Below are 20662 nucleotides of genomic sequence, written 5' to 3' on the forward strand. Positions count from 1 at the left end.
AATTTAAGATGTCACGAATAAAGTAATATATGTTTTATATCACCATTATCAAATTACATTTGTTTTGTCTGCGTATTCTGTCGTTGACTCATAGTGAGTCAGTTTGTTCCAGATCTTTTGTTGAAAATTAAAGGACTTTCAAGTAATAAAAGACACGGAGAGAGAGAGAGAGAGAGATTTACAGGTCCTTAAACTGGAGCCATTTACCTTATAATGTCCTCTATTTGTCTTTTGTGTTCAATCAACCAACCGGAGAGTTGTCACGTATTTATGTGCAAAGAAACGTTTGCAATCATGAATCAAAGGATTTATTGTTCTTTTCCCCATTGTTCATTTTCGCACGCACACACGCACGCACCCACGCGCGCGCGCAGTGCCTTAATGGAGTGTCTGCGCTGCTCCTGCGTCAAGACACGCTCTCCATCTGTGTGCGCGGTGCGGATTAGAGGCTTATTATCCTCTTATCTCTAAATGGCCCCACGTTCCTGCACTCGCCTGTCAATCTCGTCGCTTGTTTGTCGCTTAGCGGAGCGTCACGCCACGACACCAGATCCGTGCGTAAAACTGACAATGTCCACCGCCACTCAGGTGTTGTAGCCGTGCGTCGCCGGGACGCCCCTCTCCCACCGTCCGCCTGCACACCTGTCGGAGCACTGCGTGGACGTCTGTCCGTCCGTCCGTCCAAACCGGCTGATCTTTTGCAGACTGTAATCTTATCAGTATCAAAGCGTAGCTGTCCTGTCCTCTGGGACACTCTCCGTCTGCGCTTGGATGGCGTTTGCGTTCCAGTTCGGATGAAAACAAAGACCAGAGGAAGGATCCACAGTTTCCGACGGGCTTGAGTGTCAAACAATGAACATTTGACCGGGTTAAACTTTCGACCGCCAGGGGAAAAAATGGAATCTACGTGGAAAGGAAGGAGCCTTTTGTACTTACTTCTCCTCTCAATATTTGCAGCCTCCCTTTGTTTTTCTGCGAGAAGATCAAATGTTCGGAGATCTGGTGAGTTCAGCCTCTGACCTTTATACACCCAAATAAAGATATAAAACAAACCCTGTAACGTAATGATGGAAGCATCATGGAATGAAGCATGGTTACTGTCCATTTGTCATTTTGCAATTTGTTTGAGTGGTATCAGCAAAGTAAACTGCAGTTTATGGTGATAATTGGGAAGTATTTATGGAAAATCGCCATTGTTTTGCAACAAAAGCTGCTCAGCAACGTGTTTGGAGACACTTCCTCTAAAGGGCAGGCGCACAAAACTACCACCTTTCTGAGAACTGTAATTTTCTCACTTTCGATAAATTAAACACGCCGCAAGAAGTGATCGTTTGTTTGATTTCACTCCTTTTACAGGGTATAAGAAGGTGAAAAATGTGTTTTAGAACGATAGAACAGCTCTGATCCGCCATGGTTGTGCAGAGAATCCCTGGATGTTGGATTGTTTCTTCACGTTTCCTGTCACCTGCAGTTTACCCCTTCTGCTATATCCCCCTCCTTTTCTCTCTTCCCATCACATTCCTCGTCCCTCGCTGTCAATCTCGCTGTCGTCTTTCTCCCTCTCTCTGCGTTCTGACCCACGGGCCACATCAGGATGACCCTTAGAGCTGTCTGTCAGCCCAGGAAACATCACAGGGGGTGGGGGTGGGGGGGGGGGGTGGGGGGGGGGGGGGGGGGCTTTAAAATCATGACTTCTAGTGACATTTAAATTTTTCTCGGCATCCATTTGTTTTGAGGTCTGGAAGGTGTCGTTCCCAGGGTGTGGAGAATGTCAGCGCGTCTCCGTGTCCACATTAATAACATCACTTTTAAATAGCCGTGCTGCTACTACGGAGTCGATACTGAATGAAGGCCCCTCAAGGTGGTCTTTGTTCTGGGTGTTGACAGCTTTATGACTATAATCTAAATAAGATACTGAATTATTTAGTGAATCATTGGAGTTTTATTTCCTACAGTTACTCAGATGTCAGTGGGAATGCTTGAGAATCAGACATTTTAATGGGCTCCATCAGTATGAACTCTATATACTCTGGTGAACGTGAAAATATGAGATGCATTTTTAATTCTCCTTCTGACTGTGGGAGTCGCTCAACCAAGCTGGGGAGCAACACGGCACCGGCGTCTGATTGATGGCTGGGTTTTTGTCTTCCTACAGCAGCTCCACAGTCAGAAACACAGAGCTGACAGACCTCTGTTTTCTCCCGCTGCACTTGAACTTGTCATTGTTTCGACGCCTGGCCTCTGCTGCCTGCGTGTCAAAGCGTCCTTGAACAAAGTCCTGAACACCACCCGCTCCTGAAGCGACCTACAAATTGGTATTTTTTCCTAACTATAAATCAGTGAAGGTGGTATTGCTCTGAGTGGTCCGCGGTGCCTGGAGGTGGGCTTAACCAATACGTACACATTTAATGATTGTGACATTTATGAAGGTTTGGTGGTCTTTAAATAAAAACCTCTCAGTTTATAATTCAAGTAGGGCTTCCTTTTATTGAAATCCATTTGAAGAGTCTGATCGTTTTGTTTAAGTCTCAGACTCTTCCACTGATAAATAATACGGTGTCAGATGTTGGACTCCTGACGGGTTACCGCTGCAGTGCCACTTCGTGTGAAAGAAAAATCTCTCAGATTATGCAGGAACCCTGGCTCCAAAGAGGAAGATCTAAGAAGTCCCCGCTCTAATTCTGAGATTTTGGTTTACTGGGCCGCGCCCTTGGGGAGATGGATGAGGGAATTCAGCTGACATATCGAATCACTTGCTCCGATATGAGGGAAGAAGGAGGCCGGAGGTGGAGGGGGGGGGGGGGGGGGGGTGCGCTGAGGACAGAGGAGAAGGTTGCAAAGGAGGCGGGAGAGGGGGAATCACAACAAAGGACGGGGGTAAGAGGGCCAACGTGCTCAGGCTTCACCATCACACCCAGATCACGCGCAGGTCATCGTCAGGGGTGTTGATGAGCTCACTCCAACATCTGTATTTTTGCTGTAAGAGGACTCGCACGTGTGTGTAGATCACTGAAGCCCAGACCCAATCTCCTGAAGTGTCACTCAAGCCCTCAGAGAATTTACCATCATAATACCAGCAGAGTCAGAAAAACATTTTCATTCATGGGCACATCTTTTTTCCCCCTATTCCCATCTGATATCTCAAAAGCATGGCTGCCTTGAGGGGAGATGCGTAATTTTAGGCTCTGTTTGTCCCTCTGCCTCAGTCAGTATGGACGGAGACTTCTCAGGTCTCACGAAGGTGCAGTCTCTCCTTATCTTTAGGTCACGGGATCAAATCGAAGGATCAAGCTATCTAGTGCTAGCAAATGTTTCCAAAACACACCAAACTCATCACCTGCATCTTTTCTCTCTTCCTTTTGCATGGTACAGATCGTCTGAGTCCTCCTTTAGACATCCAGCTGGAGACGATTAACTGTTCAGCCTTCAGCGTGCGATGGAAGATGCCCCGGCGGCACGTCAGCACCATCACGGGGTACAAGGTAGTCATTTCCTGTGTTACGGCTGGCGACAGGTGACAGCAGGAGAGTCCTCACAAAGGAGGGAAAAGCGGATAAAAATGGGAGAGAATCAGCAGTAAATTGAAAGTGTGCACCTGCTCGTTCCTTTTGAGACCGTGCATTAGCTAAAAAGGCTGTCACTTTGGGAAAAAAACGCCTCTCTGGTGCATCAGATGTTATATATTTTTGTCCTTTTTATGGACAGATGTCCATTTCATCTGCTCTTCTCTCCACTCGGAGTTCTGGAGTGCCGTCCATTCGAGTGTCCTTGATGACAAGCCTGATAATTTGAGAGTTCCGGTGTTTCGCCCACAGATTTGTCCCACTTTACCGATGTGCCACTACTTTTATGATGTGACATTCTGGCTTCCCGCTCTTTTCTTCCTGCCTGAGTCTGGTGGAATTAATTATAATCTTTAGCAATCCTGTTTCTTTGTGTTCTACAAATTCAGTCTTGAGTCACCCATTAACAAATAATGTGTGTGTGTGTGTGTGTGTGTGTGTGTGTGTGTGTGTGTGTGTGTGTGTGTGCCTTTGACCATATGTCTGCACTAAGAGGATTAGGTAGCTACCTAGTTTCTCCGTGACTCACTGCAGAACCTGTGTTCTCTCAGCCCATCTTCTCTTGGAACTCTTCTCCCCTCATGTTGCCTTGTTTATTCTGATAATACTGAACTAAACACACTTGTGATGCCATAAACGACCGTGTGCGCCTTTCTGTCCGTGAAGGTCTTCTACACTGAGGTGAGGAACGGTCGTCCAATGGGGGCGGCGTCTTCGACAGAGGTGCCTCTGAGTCTGGACATGTTGACCACTGTGAGTTGCTGCACATTGTCAAGACCAAAGAAATTGTGTGACATTAAAATCATTAATGGCAATCTGTCATTCTCTGACCGATGAAATCTGAAATGACGAAACTATAAACAGAGTCCTTACAGGCCTGGGCATATGGCTCATATCTCAACTATATTGAACCTCATTATCATCCCCATTTATCCAGTCAATGCCTCTCAAACGTAAATGTTATGTTTGTGAAATATCTACTCCACTCTGGAACAATCAGACATCAAGTACAGCTGTATTGATTCTCTCTGTCTTTCTCTGACAAACACACACACACACACACACACACACACACACACACACACACACACACACACACACACACACACACACACACATGCGCGCGCTTACAATGATGCATTAAGGTTCAATCAACTTCGATGGTGCTTGTAAGAGTTTGTGGAATATAGCACACAATGGGATAAACAGATGTTCCCTCGGCCAAAATGGCAGCAGAACTGGAATATTGATCGCATCATTTCGTAACAGCTCGCCTTCTGTCTCCAAATCAGCTTCTTTCTGCAGATATTCATGCCAAGTTCTGCCATTGTTACTGTGAAATGTCAGTTCAAACAGCACAGGTTTCTCATTTTATAGAACACATTCTTTAAGTCTTCATGACTTCATTAACACTTCTGATTTTATCTCCCCAAGGGTCAGTTTGATGGACAGGCGAGCTTTGTGAGTATTTCAACTTTTTCCATAGTTTTGAGTTCACCTCCAGTGAGTAATCCATTGTTCTCCCCGTCTTCCTCCACTCTCTGCTGCCTGTCACCGCTATGTCTTCCACACCTGGTCCCCGACTCCTGCGGACGCTGCCGCGCAGGATGTGGAGATCGCCAACCTGAAAGTGAACGCAAAGTACAGAGTCAGTGTTGGCGCGTACGGTTGGGCGGGGGAGGGGAGGCCGAGCATGCCCAGAGACGTCAGCACCGCTTCTCATGGTACCCGTATTTCAGTGGCTGATGCTGTGAGTTTCACCATGCTGCTGATAACGTTCCTGCTTCTGCCTGTGCCGTCAGATACGTGCATGCCCCCGTCGCCCCCCACCCAGCCCGCCGTCGTGGCCGTGTCAGACACAGAGCTAGCATTGTCATGGCAGCAAGGAGAGAGCGAGGGAAGTGCACCCGTGCTGCATTTCTTGGTGGCTTATATAAGGTGAGTCTTAATTAAGCTCACCAGCACGCCAACCTTAGTAATCCCGTCATGCATATGTCCATAAATGCAACATTTAGACACATCTTTTTGAAGAACCAGGAGGAGAAGCAGCCACTTTGCAGGCTAAAAGCGGCGTCCTCACAATTGGACGAAAGCACAGATAATTATTCCATTGATGGACCTGTGGGGAAAAGGGAAAAAAGGCCTCTGCTTCACCCTCTTCATCGATGAGCTGTTTAGACCGTTTATAGTGGCTAATTATTGCAAACTGTCGGTGTGCAGATCAAAGCAGAACCCAAAACAATCTGCAACATTACTGCACCATCCATCCATCCATCCATCCATCCATCCATCCATCCATCCATCCATCCATCCATCCATCCATCCATCCATCCATCCATCCATCCATCCATCCATCCATCCATCCATCCATCCATCCATCCATCCATCCACATACACACATTCAATTCTAACATTTTAAGTGCTTTGTTATAATGAATCATCCCACTGAAAGGCCTATCCTTTACTCTAAAACTGATTTTTAACCATTAAACACACCGGTGAAGCTATGAGGACCAGAAGAACATCCTAAATTCCCCCAATGTCCTCATTTTGATAGTTAAATGCATATCTCACAGAGACACGCACACACAAATACACAAAGGATGCCTCCCAAATGTTGGGATGTCGACACAAGCCTCCAGTCTGAAGTCTCAGAAGATTAAAGGTCAGAAATGAAATTAGTGACCCCATTTGGATAAAGGCGAAGGGAATTAAAAAGCCCATCAAGGGAATTCCACAAAAGAAAATAGGAATCTTTTTCAAATGAAAACAGAAACAGTCTGATGACACAAAGGAGCTGGTAAGCTTCGTGTCATTTACGGCAGAAAACAGACGTGAGTCAGTGTTTCTGCATGTGGGGTCATTTTCCCAACAAAAGAGCCAAATCAAAGGGCAGTTCTCTCTGAGAGGCCTTGTTGAGAGGAGACACAAAGAGCAGGCAGAGATAAACCTCAATGGCTGATCCCTTTTTTTGCTCCAGGCACTCTGGCACCAAAAATGTGGCATCTTGAGTTGGAAGCCGGAGGATTTAAAAAAAAAATTAAAACCAAGATTCTAAATGATCGGGACGAAAATTAAAAAAAAAAAAAATACAACATGTGTCGTCAGGACAATGAGAGAAAGAATCACTCTATGGGCTGTTAGTGTTGCTCTTTGGGATTTTGAGGGAGTTACATTTATGTAGTCCTCACAGCTACTTTCAGGGACATTTGACAGTGAGTGACAACACAATCCAAAATAAACAAGAAAGAAAAAAGCAAAGAAACAGGCTCACACATCTTTAGCGTTGCTGTGAGACACAAGACACTAAATCAAATGCGTCTTCTGTCCTTCACAGGCCTGAAATGGACACAGAGTGGACGTACATTCGCGAGCCCATCCAGACGAACTCCATGGTCCTGAAGGGACTCTTACCAGAGACAGAGTACCAGTTTGTCGTCAGGGCGGTCAACGTGCACGGGGCCAGCCCGCCCAGCCACATCAACAGCCCTGTGCGCACCCTCGGTAAGGTCCCGACGCTGTCCTCGGAGGTGCCCGTCCCTGGCGAGACACCGGAGAAGGCCGCGTCCCGGCTCGCCCCTCGTTAGCCGACCGCATTTCAAAACAAAGTCTGTTTAGTTTCAAAGATACGCCCACTCAGACCCACACGAGCTCTGCTTGCTTTGACATTTACCATCTTCCTGTTACTGTGGAGACACTCTTCCTTCTGGGGGGGAGGGTTTGAAAAACCAGTGGCGTTAGCGTTGTTTTTGTATTTGATCGACAATTATGAAACAGTGAGGAGACGGACGCCGCGTGCTTGTATGTAGGACAACACCTGGCAGTGTGTCGCTGTTTCCTCACTCACTCACTCATTTACATTATCATATTTGATATGGGGGGGGGGGGGGGGGGGGGGGGGGGGGACTGGTTGGTGTTAAAACTCATCACAGACAGTAATGTTTGAATGGATTGTGAGCTGACTGGATCTTTTCTCATATCGGGCTTTAGGAGACCGATTATCTCTTTGTTCAGACAGTTAGGCGATGATGTGAATTTACCAGCAGATCTGGTACTCTGTCTCTGGTAAGAGTCCCTTCAGGACCATGGAGTTTGTCTGGATGGGCTCGCGAATGTACGTCCATGTGGCATCTTGAGTTGGAAGCCGGAGGATTTAGGCGTCAAACTACCCAGACCGACACCCTGTTGGACTGCTCGAGGGCAGGAAGAGAGCAAGAAGGAGGCAGAGGGGCAGAAGGGCAGAGAGGGAGAGATAGAGAAGGGGATAAAAGCGGGTTACATTCAAGTCTCATCAGACAGGATTAAGGACGGGATGCCAGACCCCTTCGTGGCCCGTCCACACCCCCGATGGATGCACACACACAATGCTCCGCTGCGGGGGTGGACTCCAGTGAATGACATACTTTTGTTGCTGCTCTCTCTTGACTTGGATTGTTACACAACAGAAGATTAGTTTGCTAAGGGCTTTTGCCCCCCCCCCCCATGCCACCAGCCCCAGCACTTAGATTTAATGTTATTAGGCTGCTCTAATTGGTGAGTTAAATCTCTCTATCAGGGTTTAATCATTCATTTTCTCCAGCTCTGTAAGGTGTTTGGACCATTTGGGAGAAGGAGAAGGTTTCGTGGCAACAGAGGGCACGACGGGGAGGGGTGCTGTGATGGTCAGGGCTGGGTTAGGGTTAGAGAAGAGAGCTCAGCACCTCTGTGTCTTTAGGGTCATCTTGGAGGATCGGTGCTGCAATGATGGTTGACCTACTGGAACCTTCTTCCACATGACCATAAGCTCTCTGGAGCTCAGCCACGGGTCCTTGGTCACGTCATGTTAAAACGCCTTTCCCCAGATCGCTGAGTTTTACCTGATGATCCGCTCTGGGAAGAGTCCAGGTTGTTCCACACCTCTTCCATATTACAATGATGGAGGCCACTGTGCTCTTTAGAACCTTCAGTGTAGCAGAATTTTCAATCCTGTCTCTGAGCGCTGGCGCTCTAATGAAGGTGGAAACTCAAGAAAACTGGAACAGCCCAGAGCTAAAGTTCAGCTACTGTATTCTTTACTCACTGAGGGCTGTCTGAGTCAGTGAAAAAACAATCAAATATGTGATTGTTTTTCTGGCTACGTTTCTATTTACTGCGTCTCTCCCCGAATTCTATCAGTGTCGGTAGAATTCTTTTTTTTTGTGACAACTGGAAGCTGTCTGTTCTAATAGAAAAGCACTCAGAGCTCTTCATGCTTTCACGCTGCTCAGCAGAGGCCACTGTGTCCCACTGTCTGCTCACACTTTATATGGTGAGAAAGGATTGGCGGCAGAAAGCTGATTGGCATGTTAATTGCAGTTGAACAATCTGCCACATTCAGGAGAAATGAGCTCAGAAATGTCATTACAGTGGTTACTTCAGGTCATGGAGTCAAAAGAAAAATCCTTCTCAGTTCAGACCCACCACTATATTTCAATTTCAGGGTTCTGTATTTGCACACTGTAAATGAAAAATGCTTTATTATCCTAAACCAGGTACAGGTCACATCCAACAAAGCCTCTAAAAGCATAAACGCTCTTTCCCATACAGCCACATCAGATGGTGGCAGTGGGGATTACGGAGGCTACATCACCGACTCGATTAAAGACGACGACGGCTTCGACGTTGACGACTCTGATTACGATATTTTCATCGAAGAGGTGGGTTTTTGCGACGTCTCAGAACGGGACATTCATCAAATTTGAGCTGGGCCTCTTCACCCAGGTTCATTTGCTCCCACCCTTCCCAGCTGAAGCCGTTTCCAGGCATCAATCAGCTCAACAGGAAGTCTCAGCTGCGTTCGCACCCTGGTCCGCCGTCTGGCCGGAACGTGGTCTACCGTATGAACGCCGTCCCTGCTCCCAATGGGACCGCGCCGCCGGCCTCGTCTGCCGCTTCCTCCCTCCTCACAGCCTTCACAGATCTGATCTTCTCCACCACCGCCGCTCCTCTTACCACCACCAGGTATGTGCTCTTTGGGTCTTTGAAAAGCAAAGTGGCGTCTTTACAGGCCTTTCCCAACAAATAGGTCAAAATTAGGGCCATTAGAATTTTCTTAGCATTTTCTTTAGCATTTTGGATCCTCGTGCTCTGTAATGGATAGAGAGTCCTGGATATTTCCCCTGCAACATGACTGATTCCTCTCCAAAGAAAAGGAGCCATTTTCACCCCAGATCAATACACTCGCACTGCAGCTCCAGTTTTTTCCGGTAACTTTCCGGTTTTTCCTGCCACCAATTTCTCAGCACCACCTCTCCCACCACCACCACCCCCCCGACCATGTCGCCCTGGAGGGGTGACGTGCCGCGAGTGTACGACCTGACCTGCGACGACACCGTCTGCCCCCCGGACAGCTTCTGCCTAAGTGACTACGACGGCGGCGGCTCGCGCTGCCACTGCAACCTGGGATGGCGCGGGGACACTTGCTCCGAGGGTGAGACCAGGGGCGACACACGTCTCACATTTGCACCCACATTTTCAATATTAGACCTACAGAGCCTGGAATAATCAGTGTGTCCATTTTCAGTGGTGCAGGTGAACTTTCCCAAGTTCTATGGCTATTCTCACATGACCTTTGAACCCTTGAAGAACTCTTACCAGACATTTCAGATCACCGTTGAGTTCAAGGTACGCCCTGCGCGTTGTTTTGTGGCAAAGGAGGAACAATAGCTTGTTCATTGTTTTTTACAGTAAATGTTGCTCTGCTGTTCAGGCTGAAAGTGACGACGGCTTGTTGTTGTACTGTGGCGAGAACGAACACGGCCGTGGCGACTTTACCTCACTGGCTCTGGTGCGAGGGAAGCTGCACTACAGGTGAACCACATGGGTGTGATGAATAAGAGATTAAGTGATGAATAAGAGGTTAAAAAAGAAGCAGGTTCAGTCTGTGGTTCTGGAGACTCTTTTTTAGCCTTTCCAAACACGTACGAAAGGGCCTCAAGCAACTAAAACTGAGCGATATTTCAGAATATTTCAGTTTCTTATCAAAGGTGATGATCGGACTCTTGAGGGAAATATCGGACTTTTGATCACATCATCTTTCAGGTTTAACTGTGGAACAGGAGCAGCTCAGATAGTCAGCGAGAGCCGCATCGTTGTCGGTCAGTGGCACACGGTCACGATCTTCAGGGACGGAATGAGCGGCTGGCTGCGCATGGACAATGACACCCCGATATCAGGACGATCACAGGTAACAATTACACGTCCGGACGTTGAAGCCGTGCCTGCTGTGGTCGCGCGCTGCATCTTTTATGGAGCACTAAAGGATCAAATCCGTTTTGTTTCAGGGTCAGTACAGTAAAATCACTTTCCGATCCCCACTGTATGTGGGCGGGTCTCCCACCGCTTACTGGCTGGCCAGGGCGACGGGGACCAACCGTGGCTTCGTAGGCTGCATTCAGAGCCTGACCATCAACAGCAGGCTCACGGACATCAGACCCTGGCCCGTGGGCCGAGCTCTGAGTGGTGCCGATGTAGGTGAGGAAGCTCTGTCTCGGGAGGAAACTGCTTAGTGTGGAGGGTTAGAGGGTTCTTTTTAATCGGATGATGGAGTTTATTATACAACACATCACGTTCAGTAAAACTTAACACTATATTAGAGCTTCTTTAAGTGTCTTTGGGATTATTTTCAGATTTTGCACAGGCTGTTTTGTTTTGAACTGCAAACACACATTTAGCTGTACTCTAAATCCTTGTTTCCGTGCCTCCCCGTGCAGGAGAGTGCAGCGACAGCGTGTGTGACCAGGTCTACTGTGCTAATGGTGGCGTCTGCTTTGCGAGTCGTGCTGACGGCTACATCTGCCTGTGTCCGCTCGGGTTCAAGGGAGGTCTCTGTGAGGAGAGTGAGTCAACAGTGTTTTTGAGTTCCTCTGCATTACGAGTGCATTTTGGCTGTTGGCAGATTTTTCTCATCTCTCTAATGGACCACTTGCCTTCCCTGTCTTGTCTCCATCTGTCCAGGTTTCTTGCTGTCCTCACCTCTCTTCAATGAGACGGTGTACTCGTACGCCGTCGTCCCCTGGCCTCAGTCTTCTCAGAGCTATCTGTCCTTTATGGAGTTTGAATTGACGTTCCGTCCGTCGGTGCCGGATGGGACGCTGCTTTACAGCGACGACTCAGGCAGCGGTGATTTCCTGGCTATCAACCTTGTGGACAGATACGTAGAGTTCAGATTCGACTGCGGCTCTGGGGGAGCTACAATCAGGTTTAGTAAATTCACATTATTTTCCATCTCCTTCACAAAGAGGATATTCTAAGGAGATGGCTGTTGATTCTGTGATACAGGAGCATAGAACAGATCAGCATGGATGCCTGGCATGAACTGAGGGTTTCCCGCACCGCCAAGAGTGGCATCCTCCAGGTGGACAGCCAGAAGCCAGTGGAAGGCATTGCAGAGGTATTTTATTTATTTTTATCAGAGAGCATCTCTAGATTTATTCAGGCTCTCTGAGGTTGGGTCTTCTTCTGGAAAAAGCGTGTCACAGTTCACAGCCATTATCATTTTCACCAGCCCGACAAACGTGTGTGAATGTGAACTGCGTTGTTATAGAAAAGCACTTGACTGTCACTGCTCAACAGCGACATCTGGTGGAATCTAATGGAAATTCAGCGTATGTTCTAAAATAGTTGCACTTGAATTACTTTCGCTGTTTCGGTGCTCCAAACAGTGTGTAAGATATTGTACATTAACGTTTATTATCTCTGCTCACCACCCTAAAGTTTTGCTCATCAAAAGTGATTTTTTTCCCTCCTCAGGGGGCTTTCACTCAGATCAAGTGCAGTTCACCTCTGTACATCGGTGGAGTACCAGAATATGACAAAACCAAGAAGTCGGCTGGAGTGAAAAAGCCCTTCACTGGAATCATTCAGAAGGTATTACCCTCAACCCACTGAGCTTCAAGGGCAGACAAGACGCTCAATCCCTAAAATTAATCCCTAAAATATTTTCTTATTGCCCCCCTCCTCTGTCTCATTATCCATCTCCTTTGATTTCTCCGCCCCAGCTGATACTCAACGATCGCACCATCCCGATTACAGTTGGTTCCGCGGGGGGAATCAACGTGATGAATTCGGTGCACCCATGTGTGAAAAGTCCGTGTGCAAATGGGGGAACCTGTAGGCCGAAGTGGGATGGTTACGAATGCGACTGCCCGCTGGGTTATGATGGGAAGCACTGTCAGAAAGGTCAGTTGCAGAGGTTTTGAGTTATGAGTCTGCATCAGTCAGATGGATTTTGTTTGTTTGTTTACGGGGTTGATATATGTGTAAGGATTAACAGGAACATCTTGAAACTGCCCAGTGTATATTAAGGTCTATACATAAATCGTCTGAGGTCCTGAGGTCTTCTGGGTGTGTTCCTTCATTTTCTCTTCATTCAACCAGTCCCGTAATGCTTATCAGGCTAATCATAAATGGATTGTAAAAAAGTGCCTCTCTCTTGCAGCAGCATCGTTCCTCTTTTAAGGATTAAATCAGTTTTTCCACGTTATTGGAAATAACCTTGTGTACTGGGCAACCTCACCCCCTTAACTTGTTTATGCCTTCTCTGTTTTAATGCTTCCATTGAACAGAATGTGGGAATTATTGTTTGAACAGTAAGTTACCCTCTAAATTTTCTAAAACCTGCTGTCTAGTTACCTGTGCACCACGCGGATCCTTTATCTTCTTTGCTTTATCTCTCTGAGTTTTGCCCACCAGCCACATGTTCGCTGGTGCTGCCACCTTGTGACAAAGTGAAGTAAACGCAATCTTTTGTCTTCCAAGCTGTGACCGAAGCCATTGAGATCCCGCAGTTCATTGGCCGAAGTTACCTGACCTATGACAACAGAGACATTCTGAAACGGTAGATAGAATACAAAATAAAAACAAAATTCTTTAGATTTACTTATTTCCCTATAGATTTGTTTATCCCAGAGAAGATCATTTTCTTCATTCACCATTATTTGTTTGTGTTTGTTTTGTGTTTTCCTCAGGGTGTCTGGATCTAGGACAAACCTTTTTATGCATTTCAAAAGCACGGCCATGAGTGGCTTGTTGCTATGGCGAGGAGACAGTCCAATGAGGGCTAACAGTGACTTCCTGTCTATGGGTCTTCAGGACGGTGCACTAATCTTCAGGTATTTAGACACTACAAGGGCTCAATTTCACAGATGTGCATTTTAGCAAACTAAAAAGAAAGAGATGTACACATGAGCTAAAGGTCAGGTGTGGACATGCACTCAGATGGGAGATGGAATTACTGCGGGATGAGTTTGGCCTTTAAAAGAAGGTTTATCAGGGTGGTTTCAAACATGAAATCCTTCGGCACATTTGTTGTTTCAGCTACAACTTGGGCAGCGGCGCCGCTAATATTGCCGTCAACGGGACCTTTAATGATGGAAAATGGCACAGAGTCAAAGCCGTGAGGTAAACTCTAAATAATAATAATAATAATAATCACAATAATACTCCTGTCCCAGCCACACATGCTCACCTTGCTGCTCGATGCTCAGTTTAACTCAGTTTAACAAGTGGCTCCGCGTGGATTTAAAGACCTACCTAGCATTGCATTGAGGAGCTTGCGGTCCATTTAAGAGCGCATGAGCCCAAAACAGGAAGTCCACTTATCTCCTCAGGGACGGCCAATCAGGGAAGTTGACCGTGGACGACTACGGAGCAAAAACAGGCCGGTCACCCGGAAAGATGCGACAACTCAACATCAACGGTCCCTTATATATTGGTACGTGAGGCTCACTTCTGCCCCAACCTCATGCTCCTCTTCCTCAGCATCATCTACACACGGACACTGTTAATCATGTTATTACTATGATGCAGCAGTCTGCTAGTAGCTGTACAGGCTGGGGGGTGGATGAGCTCTCAATAGTCTGTATTTGTCTCCCTGAAGGTGGCATGAAGGAAATCTCCCTGCACACCAACAGGCAGTACAGCGGAGGCCTGGTGGGCTGCGTGTCCCACTTCACCCTCTCCACCGACTACCACTTAGCGCTGGTGGAGGACGCCGCCGACGGCAAAAACATCAACACATGCTCCAACTAGAGAACGGTCAATCCTCAGCTGGAGGGAAGAGCTGGACCTGCCGACACAACCAAGCGGCACCAAAGGAAACGGACCGAACAGAAGAGGCAGGATTTGTTGGTGTTAGCATTCAGGGCTATCAGGGTTGAAACAGGAACAGTAAAAAGCACAAATGCTGTCCGGATGCAGCTTAGTGTTGTTCTGAAGGACGTTTCTTTCTGCGGGGGTGGGTGGAATCCTGTCTTTATTTAGATTATGTCTTTTTTTCTACTCTTTTTTGATCGCTGGAAGAACCAAGTCGTCAGAGAGTTCTCCTGCACCTGAGATCTTTGTAGAAGATTTTTCTTTCTTTTGCCCAGACTCTAGGCCCTAGAGGATGTCTGTTGTTCTTGCTGTTTGTGGTGTTTTTCAGTCTGTAGGCTACATTTGTTTTTTGATTTTTTTAACATGGGATTGATGTCAGTTTGTTTTTTTATATAAAGGTGCTAGTTTTGACTGCTAAAGTTTTCAGCTGCCCAAATTGTTTCCTCCTTTTTAGTTTTCATGCTCTGTTTCCCGGTGAGCTCTCCGATAGTCACATGAACGTCTGATGCTGTCACGGTGGAGGTCAAAAATCCTGGAAATGTTACGCGTGACGGCGCTAAGTATCACTTGACTCAAACCGCATTTCTTTTTCTTTTTTTTCTCATGCCAGAGAGTCACAGAGGCTTTTCCACCTTTTAGAACACTATACTGTCAGCGTTCTGATGCTGCTCCGTCTCTGCCGGTTGTTGTTGAATGTTGGTGCTTTCGGCGAGTTCAGAGCTTCTCTGTTCTTTTAAAATGCTAATCTTCTATTGACATAAACTCCATTCATCGCTCTAAAGATGAAAAACTGACTTGAGGTGATTAAACATGAGCTGGTTGATCAACTTCCCCACCAAATATTCAGCATACTGACTATGCCTCTGCTGGGATGTAATTAATAACTGTTTAAATAAATGTCACCAGCACCTGGAAATCGATTTCGAAACATTAACTTTTTAAATTGCGCTGGACATGTTCTGAAAGTAGCGGTGATAAAACGGGAGGTGGAAATGGGAGCGGCCGCGGCTGAGTGTGTGCGCACAGCAAGACTACTGCTCAAGCCTTAACATTGTGACGACAATGAAACATGAACGCGTGTATTTGTGATTAACACTCAGTGAGACCACTGGACACTGCTGACATGCTAATAAATTTTCGTGTTAATTAAACAATTTGTTGCCCCATGTTGGTATTTTTTTCCTAAACAACCATTTACTGACATGAATAGACAAAATGGAGTCATGTGTGTGTACATGTTGTCGACCCCGGGCTCAGCTATAAAATCGCCTCCTTTCCTGCCTATACAGACGTTTTGGGGGGACCAGGTCGTCTCTATCCATCAGGTGATCAGGTCTTTACCGGGTTTAAGTGGAGCTGCGAGTCTCCCAGAGCTGACGACGATGACGATGACGATGACGATGACGATGACGATGATGTTGATGATGATGATTGCTCATGGATTCTAAGCTATACCTAGTTTCCGGTTCATAAATCTGTGCCAAAGTCGTGCGATTTGGGATATTAAATGACCACCTAATGAAAATGACCCACTCATTAGATAAAGCAGCGTCCTGATTGGTCCAAGGCATCAGCAACTCACTGAAGCTTTCGGACTAATCAATGGGATCAACTTCCGTAGATTAAATTGAATTCACAGGTAATCTGTACAACAGCAGGACTGGAGCAATGTACAGACGTAGATCTACACTGTAAAAAAAATCAATAATATCTACTACATTCTAAATGAGCTGTACATGAGACATTTGTAAATGTTATTGAATATCACGTTGATCAATATTAAACATCTGAGATTTAATCCAAGTTGGTTACCTGGGAATTTACAACTGGTTGAGTGGAGTGTGTATATTTAAAAAAAAGTTTTGATTATTTTGAGTTCACATATAGTTGATTATTTCCTACATTGTTAGGCTGTTGTAAACAGTTGCAAATTTCAAAAGAAATCCAGCCCAGAAATTGTGCACACGTCTGCAAACTGAGAATAAATAGCTACATGTTTATTACACATAGAAAGCAAGGGCTGTTTTTAGAGCACCACACTTGCTACACGATTATATAATAGTGACATGTACGTTGTCGGTTAGTAAACACAGTAAATATTCAAATTGCGAAGATGAAGAACGTGGAATTATGGGAAATGAATAATGAAAATACACAAGTGGAAGAGCACGCCAACAATCAGGGACAGCGAGAGATTTCAAATGGTATAACACACACACGCACACACACACGCACACACACACACACACACACACACACACACACACACACACACACACACGCACACACACACACACACACACACACACACACACACACACACACACAGAGGAAGATGAAAGAGGGAAGCTCGTCTTCAGGGAGAAACCAGGAGTGACGGAGGTGAAGGAGAACACGTTCCTGGTTAAGTTTTGCCCTCTTAGTGTCAAATTCTCACCGGTTGTTCTTTAACGTGTCAAATCAATAATGCAAACAGCCGACAGACACCAGAGAGGAAGAGCTAAAAGGCTGGAGTGACACATTAATAAATGAATGTTAACTTTAAAGGCACCGTCGTCTGAATGGTGCTGTTTAAAGCTGCTTTGGTCCTGTTTGTGAAGCTTCCTGGATCACATATGTATGCATATACTGTTTAGAAATGTAAGATTAAGCAAGGACTCAGAGAGATACAATCAACTCTTTTTATGACCCACTAAGATCTACTCTTGAGACTTTAATCCTTTTTGTCTAAAGATTACAAATGTGCACGTACAAAGCGAAAGGATTTTATATTCTGAAAACCTTTTCTCATCTCAAGGGCTTCATCAGAGATTTGGAAGAGTTTCTCTCTCTTTTTTTTAATCATTCCTAGAGCATAAAAGAGGGACTTTCGAAAGCTGTTTTTTAAAATCAGGCTCACAGTCACATTATTTTGTGTCCTACAACATACGTGTCGGCTGTCCGGCCAACATTCCCGCTAGATAGCAAAACTGTGTTCCCAAGAGTGGGAGACCTGAAAGCGGAAGCACAGCTTGGGACATTTGCGAGCTTGTACGTCGGGACAAAGTCGAAACTCATTTGGGGCTGAGATGGTGACGTGCACCAGGTCCGTTCATATTCCACCTTGGCTGTCGGCCTTCAGGGCTGTCCTGCTCGGCCTCGTGCGCCTGTGACGCACAGGAAGAGACTGTCCCCGTGTCCTTTCATTAATTCATTAGTGCACTTTTGGACAGACATCCAACGAGCAGTCGGTCAGGACGGGACACAGACAGCCTGCGTCACCAGAACCAGAACCAGAACGCCACATAAATGATGTGATTCAAATCCAAAAGAGTTTTACGACAGTATTTCTCAGAGACAGAAGTAAACTTTAGGGAAAGGTCATTAAATGTTGTAGCATTCATCTGTTATTTATGTAGTTATTTATTTTTTTGTAACTCCCTGCTGTCACATTCTGCAGCAGCAACGATTGAATTAGACGGATTAGGATCTCTGTTCTGCCCTCAGGTGAAGAACTGTACTTTTCATTGGGGGGTTTCATAAGAAGCTTCACATGAAAACCCACATTTCACAGTGAGAAGAGTGATTTTCAATGGTTGTGACTCAGCAGCCGTACTTGGGAAAAGACCATCCCCCGGCTCGGATCTGGCCAGTTGTGATTGCTCCTCACTGACTTGGAGGTTATGGAGCTGCTGTTGTCTGCTTTCCTCATCATACAAGTGCTTGGTTCCGTTGGGGGGTATCCCAGCGGTGCTCCGACTGGTGCCTGCGAGGACATGATGCCTCGCCACACTGGCGTGGTGCCCCAGAGTTCGCCGGCGCCCTACAGTCTCCTGACCAACGCCAGGACGTTCCAGCCAGGAAAAGCCATCACAGGTAGAGTGCCCAGGATTGCATCCATCCCAGTCAAGATCTTCGGATAATATAGCTCGTTAGAAAATAAAAATGAATCACTGTATTTTATTTAGGATTAAATGTCCACCTCTGTGAATCTGCTCTAGAATCAAATCAGTGCTGTCAGTGCTTCCTAATGTTATCATGTAATCCTATCTTGCTCCGTCACGCAGTGACGATCTCTGGACCCGAGTACCGGGGCGTTCTGCTGGAGGCTCGGACAGCCGGCAGCACCAGTGCTCTGGGGAGCTGGCGCCTCCCTCCGCCCGATACAACATTCCTTCTGGTGAGGCCAGAACAGTCAGGTTGACGTTGAAATTGATGCAGTTTGTGGTCGTCATGATTGTGTTTTTTTTGGGTCACTGATGAATTCATGAGCAGTGCTCCGGAAACCCACACGGTGCCATCACTCATTCCAACACCAACCTGAAGGGCAACGCCACAATGTACAGCTGGATCCCTCCAAACTCGACCAAGCCGATCTTCTTCAAGTAATGTTCCCAATTTTATGTTGTGTTACATATTGGACTTGTGCACAGGAGCTCCATCTGCAACGCTCCTCCCCCTCTCTCATCTTTTGTTCCTTCAGGGCAACCGTGGCGCAGCAGCGTGCCGTCTACTGGATTAATGTCAAGTCCGACGCTCTGCTCAGAGGTGGGTACAGCCAGGGTCACGACCCAAAAGTAAACAGAAAGACAAAATGTTCCTGACAGCTTTGAAACTCCTCTCCAGAGAAAGCAGGTCTCAGCCTGGCCACAGGTGCAAGTGCTGGAATTGCTGAGAAGAAACCTCTGCTGGTCCTGCTGGTGTGTTTCCTGCTGTCAAATGTGCTCCAATGAGATTGGGGGGGGGGGGGAGCAAAACCAAAAGTTTTTCCCAGTGGGCTGTTGGAGGGAACCTGCCCTATGTCAGAGGATCTGTAGAATCTGTCACCTCAATAAAGTGTAAAAGCAATAAAGTTTTCATTATAACCAAACCACCACTAATTGATAATGGGTGATGTCCATCAGGCTTCCTCATCACAAACACATCACATTAATTGTCAGCTTAAGAGAGAATGGCAGAGAGAGAGAACCATTGATTGTCTTTCCACTTATTAAAGAGCACACAACGACCTGATTTTTCCACATGGTTCGTTGTGTGATCTAGATTCCTGGTACAACGGTCCATCGGAAACTCGGGCAGAGTAAAGAGGCTTAACGTATGGGATTCCATACGGGAGCTATCATAACTTTCATTTCCTGCTCGGCCCCCACCCCACACGCTCCCGCTTCTCCCGCCATCTGGCTGAAGTTGTCCTTCTGCTCCTCCATTTGCAGATAAGATTGAAACCTTCAGATGCAGAAAAAAAGCCTTTTATTCTTTTATTTTTATAGGTTTTTGATACAAAAGGCCAGTGTCATAAATGCCGTCGTCGGGTAGAGCAAATCCAGGAATGAGTCAGAATGGGTCGATGGAATTTAGTCCATAATGTGCAGAATTACCCCCGCCCTGCTGGTGTCACACTGTTCGGGTTTGAAATAGGAAGGTTTTATGCAGCCGCCTCGCCAAACCATCGATTTCCACTGATTTCCTGAGGCCGCAGCCGCAGCCGCGCTCGCAGCGCCAGCGCCAGCGTCGCTCGATAATAATTAGTTTCTTTCAGTGAGGGTGAAAAGCCACTGGTATCCTTGTCCAGGCAACCCGACGCCAGGGGTGAAGACCCCAGTGCCACCAGCTGCTCAATACTGACTTATTGACACGTGGAAGCGTGGCCTGTGATGCCCAGCAAATAACCGATGCATTCCACAACACCGATGCATTTTTCCATCAAAACGAGGTCAAATATGGCTCGTGCGAGGTGCAGCAGCAAACACAGAGGTTCCGTTCAATACTTCGGTGAAACCCCAAGAGCAACGCCTTTGCAGGTTATACAAGCACAAACCAACGGATTATAATCACAGTAAAATTTGATTTATTTATCTAATCTGTGGCTGTCTTTTCACCCACCTGCATACTCTGTCGTCTTGAGAGCAGGATAACATGTCATCTTTTACTAATCCCTCTTTATCGCAGCCTTAACAGCACTGACCAGTTCAACAAACAAATACAATAAATATCAGATGATCTCGAAT

The 20662-nt window shown here is 46.5% G+C and overlaps 2 protein-coding genes across 2 annotated transcripts; both read left to right on the top strand.

The window, feature by feature from the left end:
• LOC101076443 (pikachurin-like) lies at positions 1 to 15823 on the top strand. The gene is made up of 25 exons (XM_029829545.1): positions 1 to 1002; positions 3373 to 3482; positions 4230 to 4316; positions 4998 to 5024; positions 5170 to 5287; positions 5366 to 5501; positions 6901 to 7067; positions 9129 to 9238; positions 9328 to 9542; positions 9824 to 10011; positions 10105 to 10205; positions 10291 to 10391; positions 10623 to 10767; positions 10865 to 11054; positions 11294 to 11419; positions 11538 to 11781; positions 11862 to 11973; positions 12333 to 12449; positions 12581 to 12761; positions 13148 to 13171; positions 13341 to 13419; positions 13550 to 13693; positions 13899 to 13982; positions 14192 to 14295; positions 14461 to 15823. The coding sequence occupies exons 1-25, from the start codon at positions 897 to 899 to the stop codon at positions 14610 to 14612; spliced, it is 3168 nt and encodes a 1055-aa protein (XP_029685405.1). The 5' UTR covers positions 1 to 896; the 3' UTR covers positions 14613 to 15823.
• Positions 15824 to 18248: 2425 nt separating this feature from the next.
• LOC115247602 (putative defense protein Hdd11) lies at positions 18249 to 19401 on the top strand. The gene is made up of 5 exons (XM_029829820.1): positions 18249 to 18530; positions 18722 to 18834; positions 18930 to 19039; positions 19138 to 19202; positions 19281 to 19401. Exons 1-5 carry the CDS (start codon positions 18338 to 18340, stop codon positions 19385 to 19387), a joined length of 588 nt encoding a protein of 195 aa, XP_029685680.1. The 5' UTR covers positions 18249 to 18337; the 3' UTR covers positions 19388 to 19401.
• Positions 19402 to 20662: the final 1261 nt, after the last annotated feature.

The sequence above is a fragment of the Takifugu rubripes genome, chromosome 21 (assembly GCF_901000725.2).
Source record: "Takifugu rubripes chromosome 21, fTakRub1.2, whole genome shotgun sequence".
In the NCBI taxonomy this organism is placed as follows: Eukaryota; Metazoa; Chordata; class Actinopteri; order Tetraodontiformes; family Tetraodontidae; genus Takifugu; species Takifugu rubripes.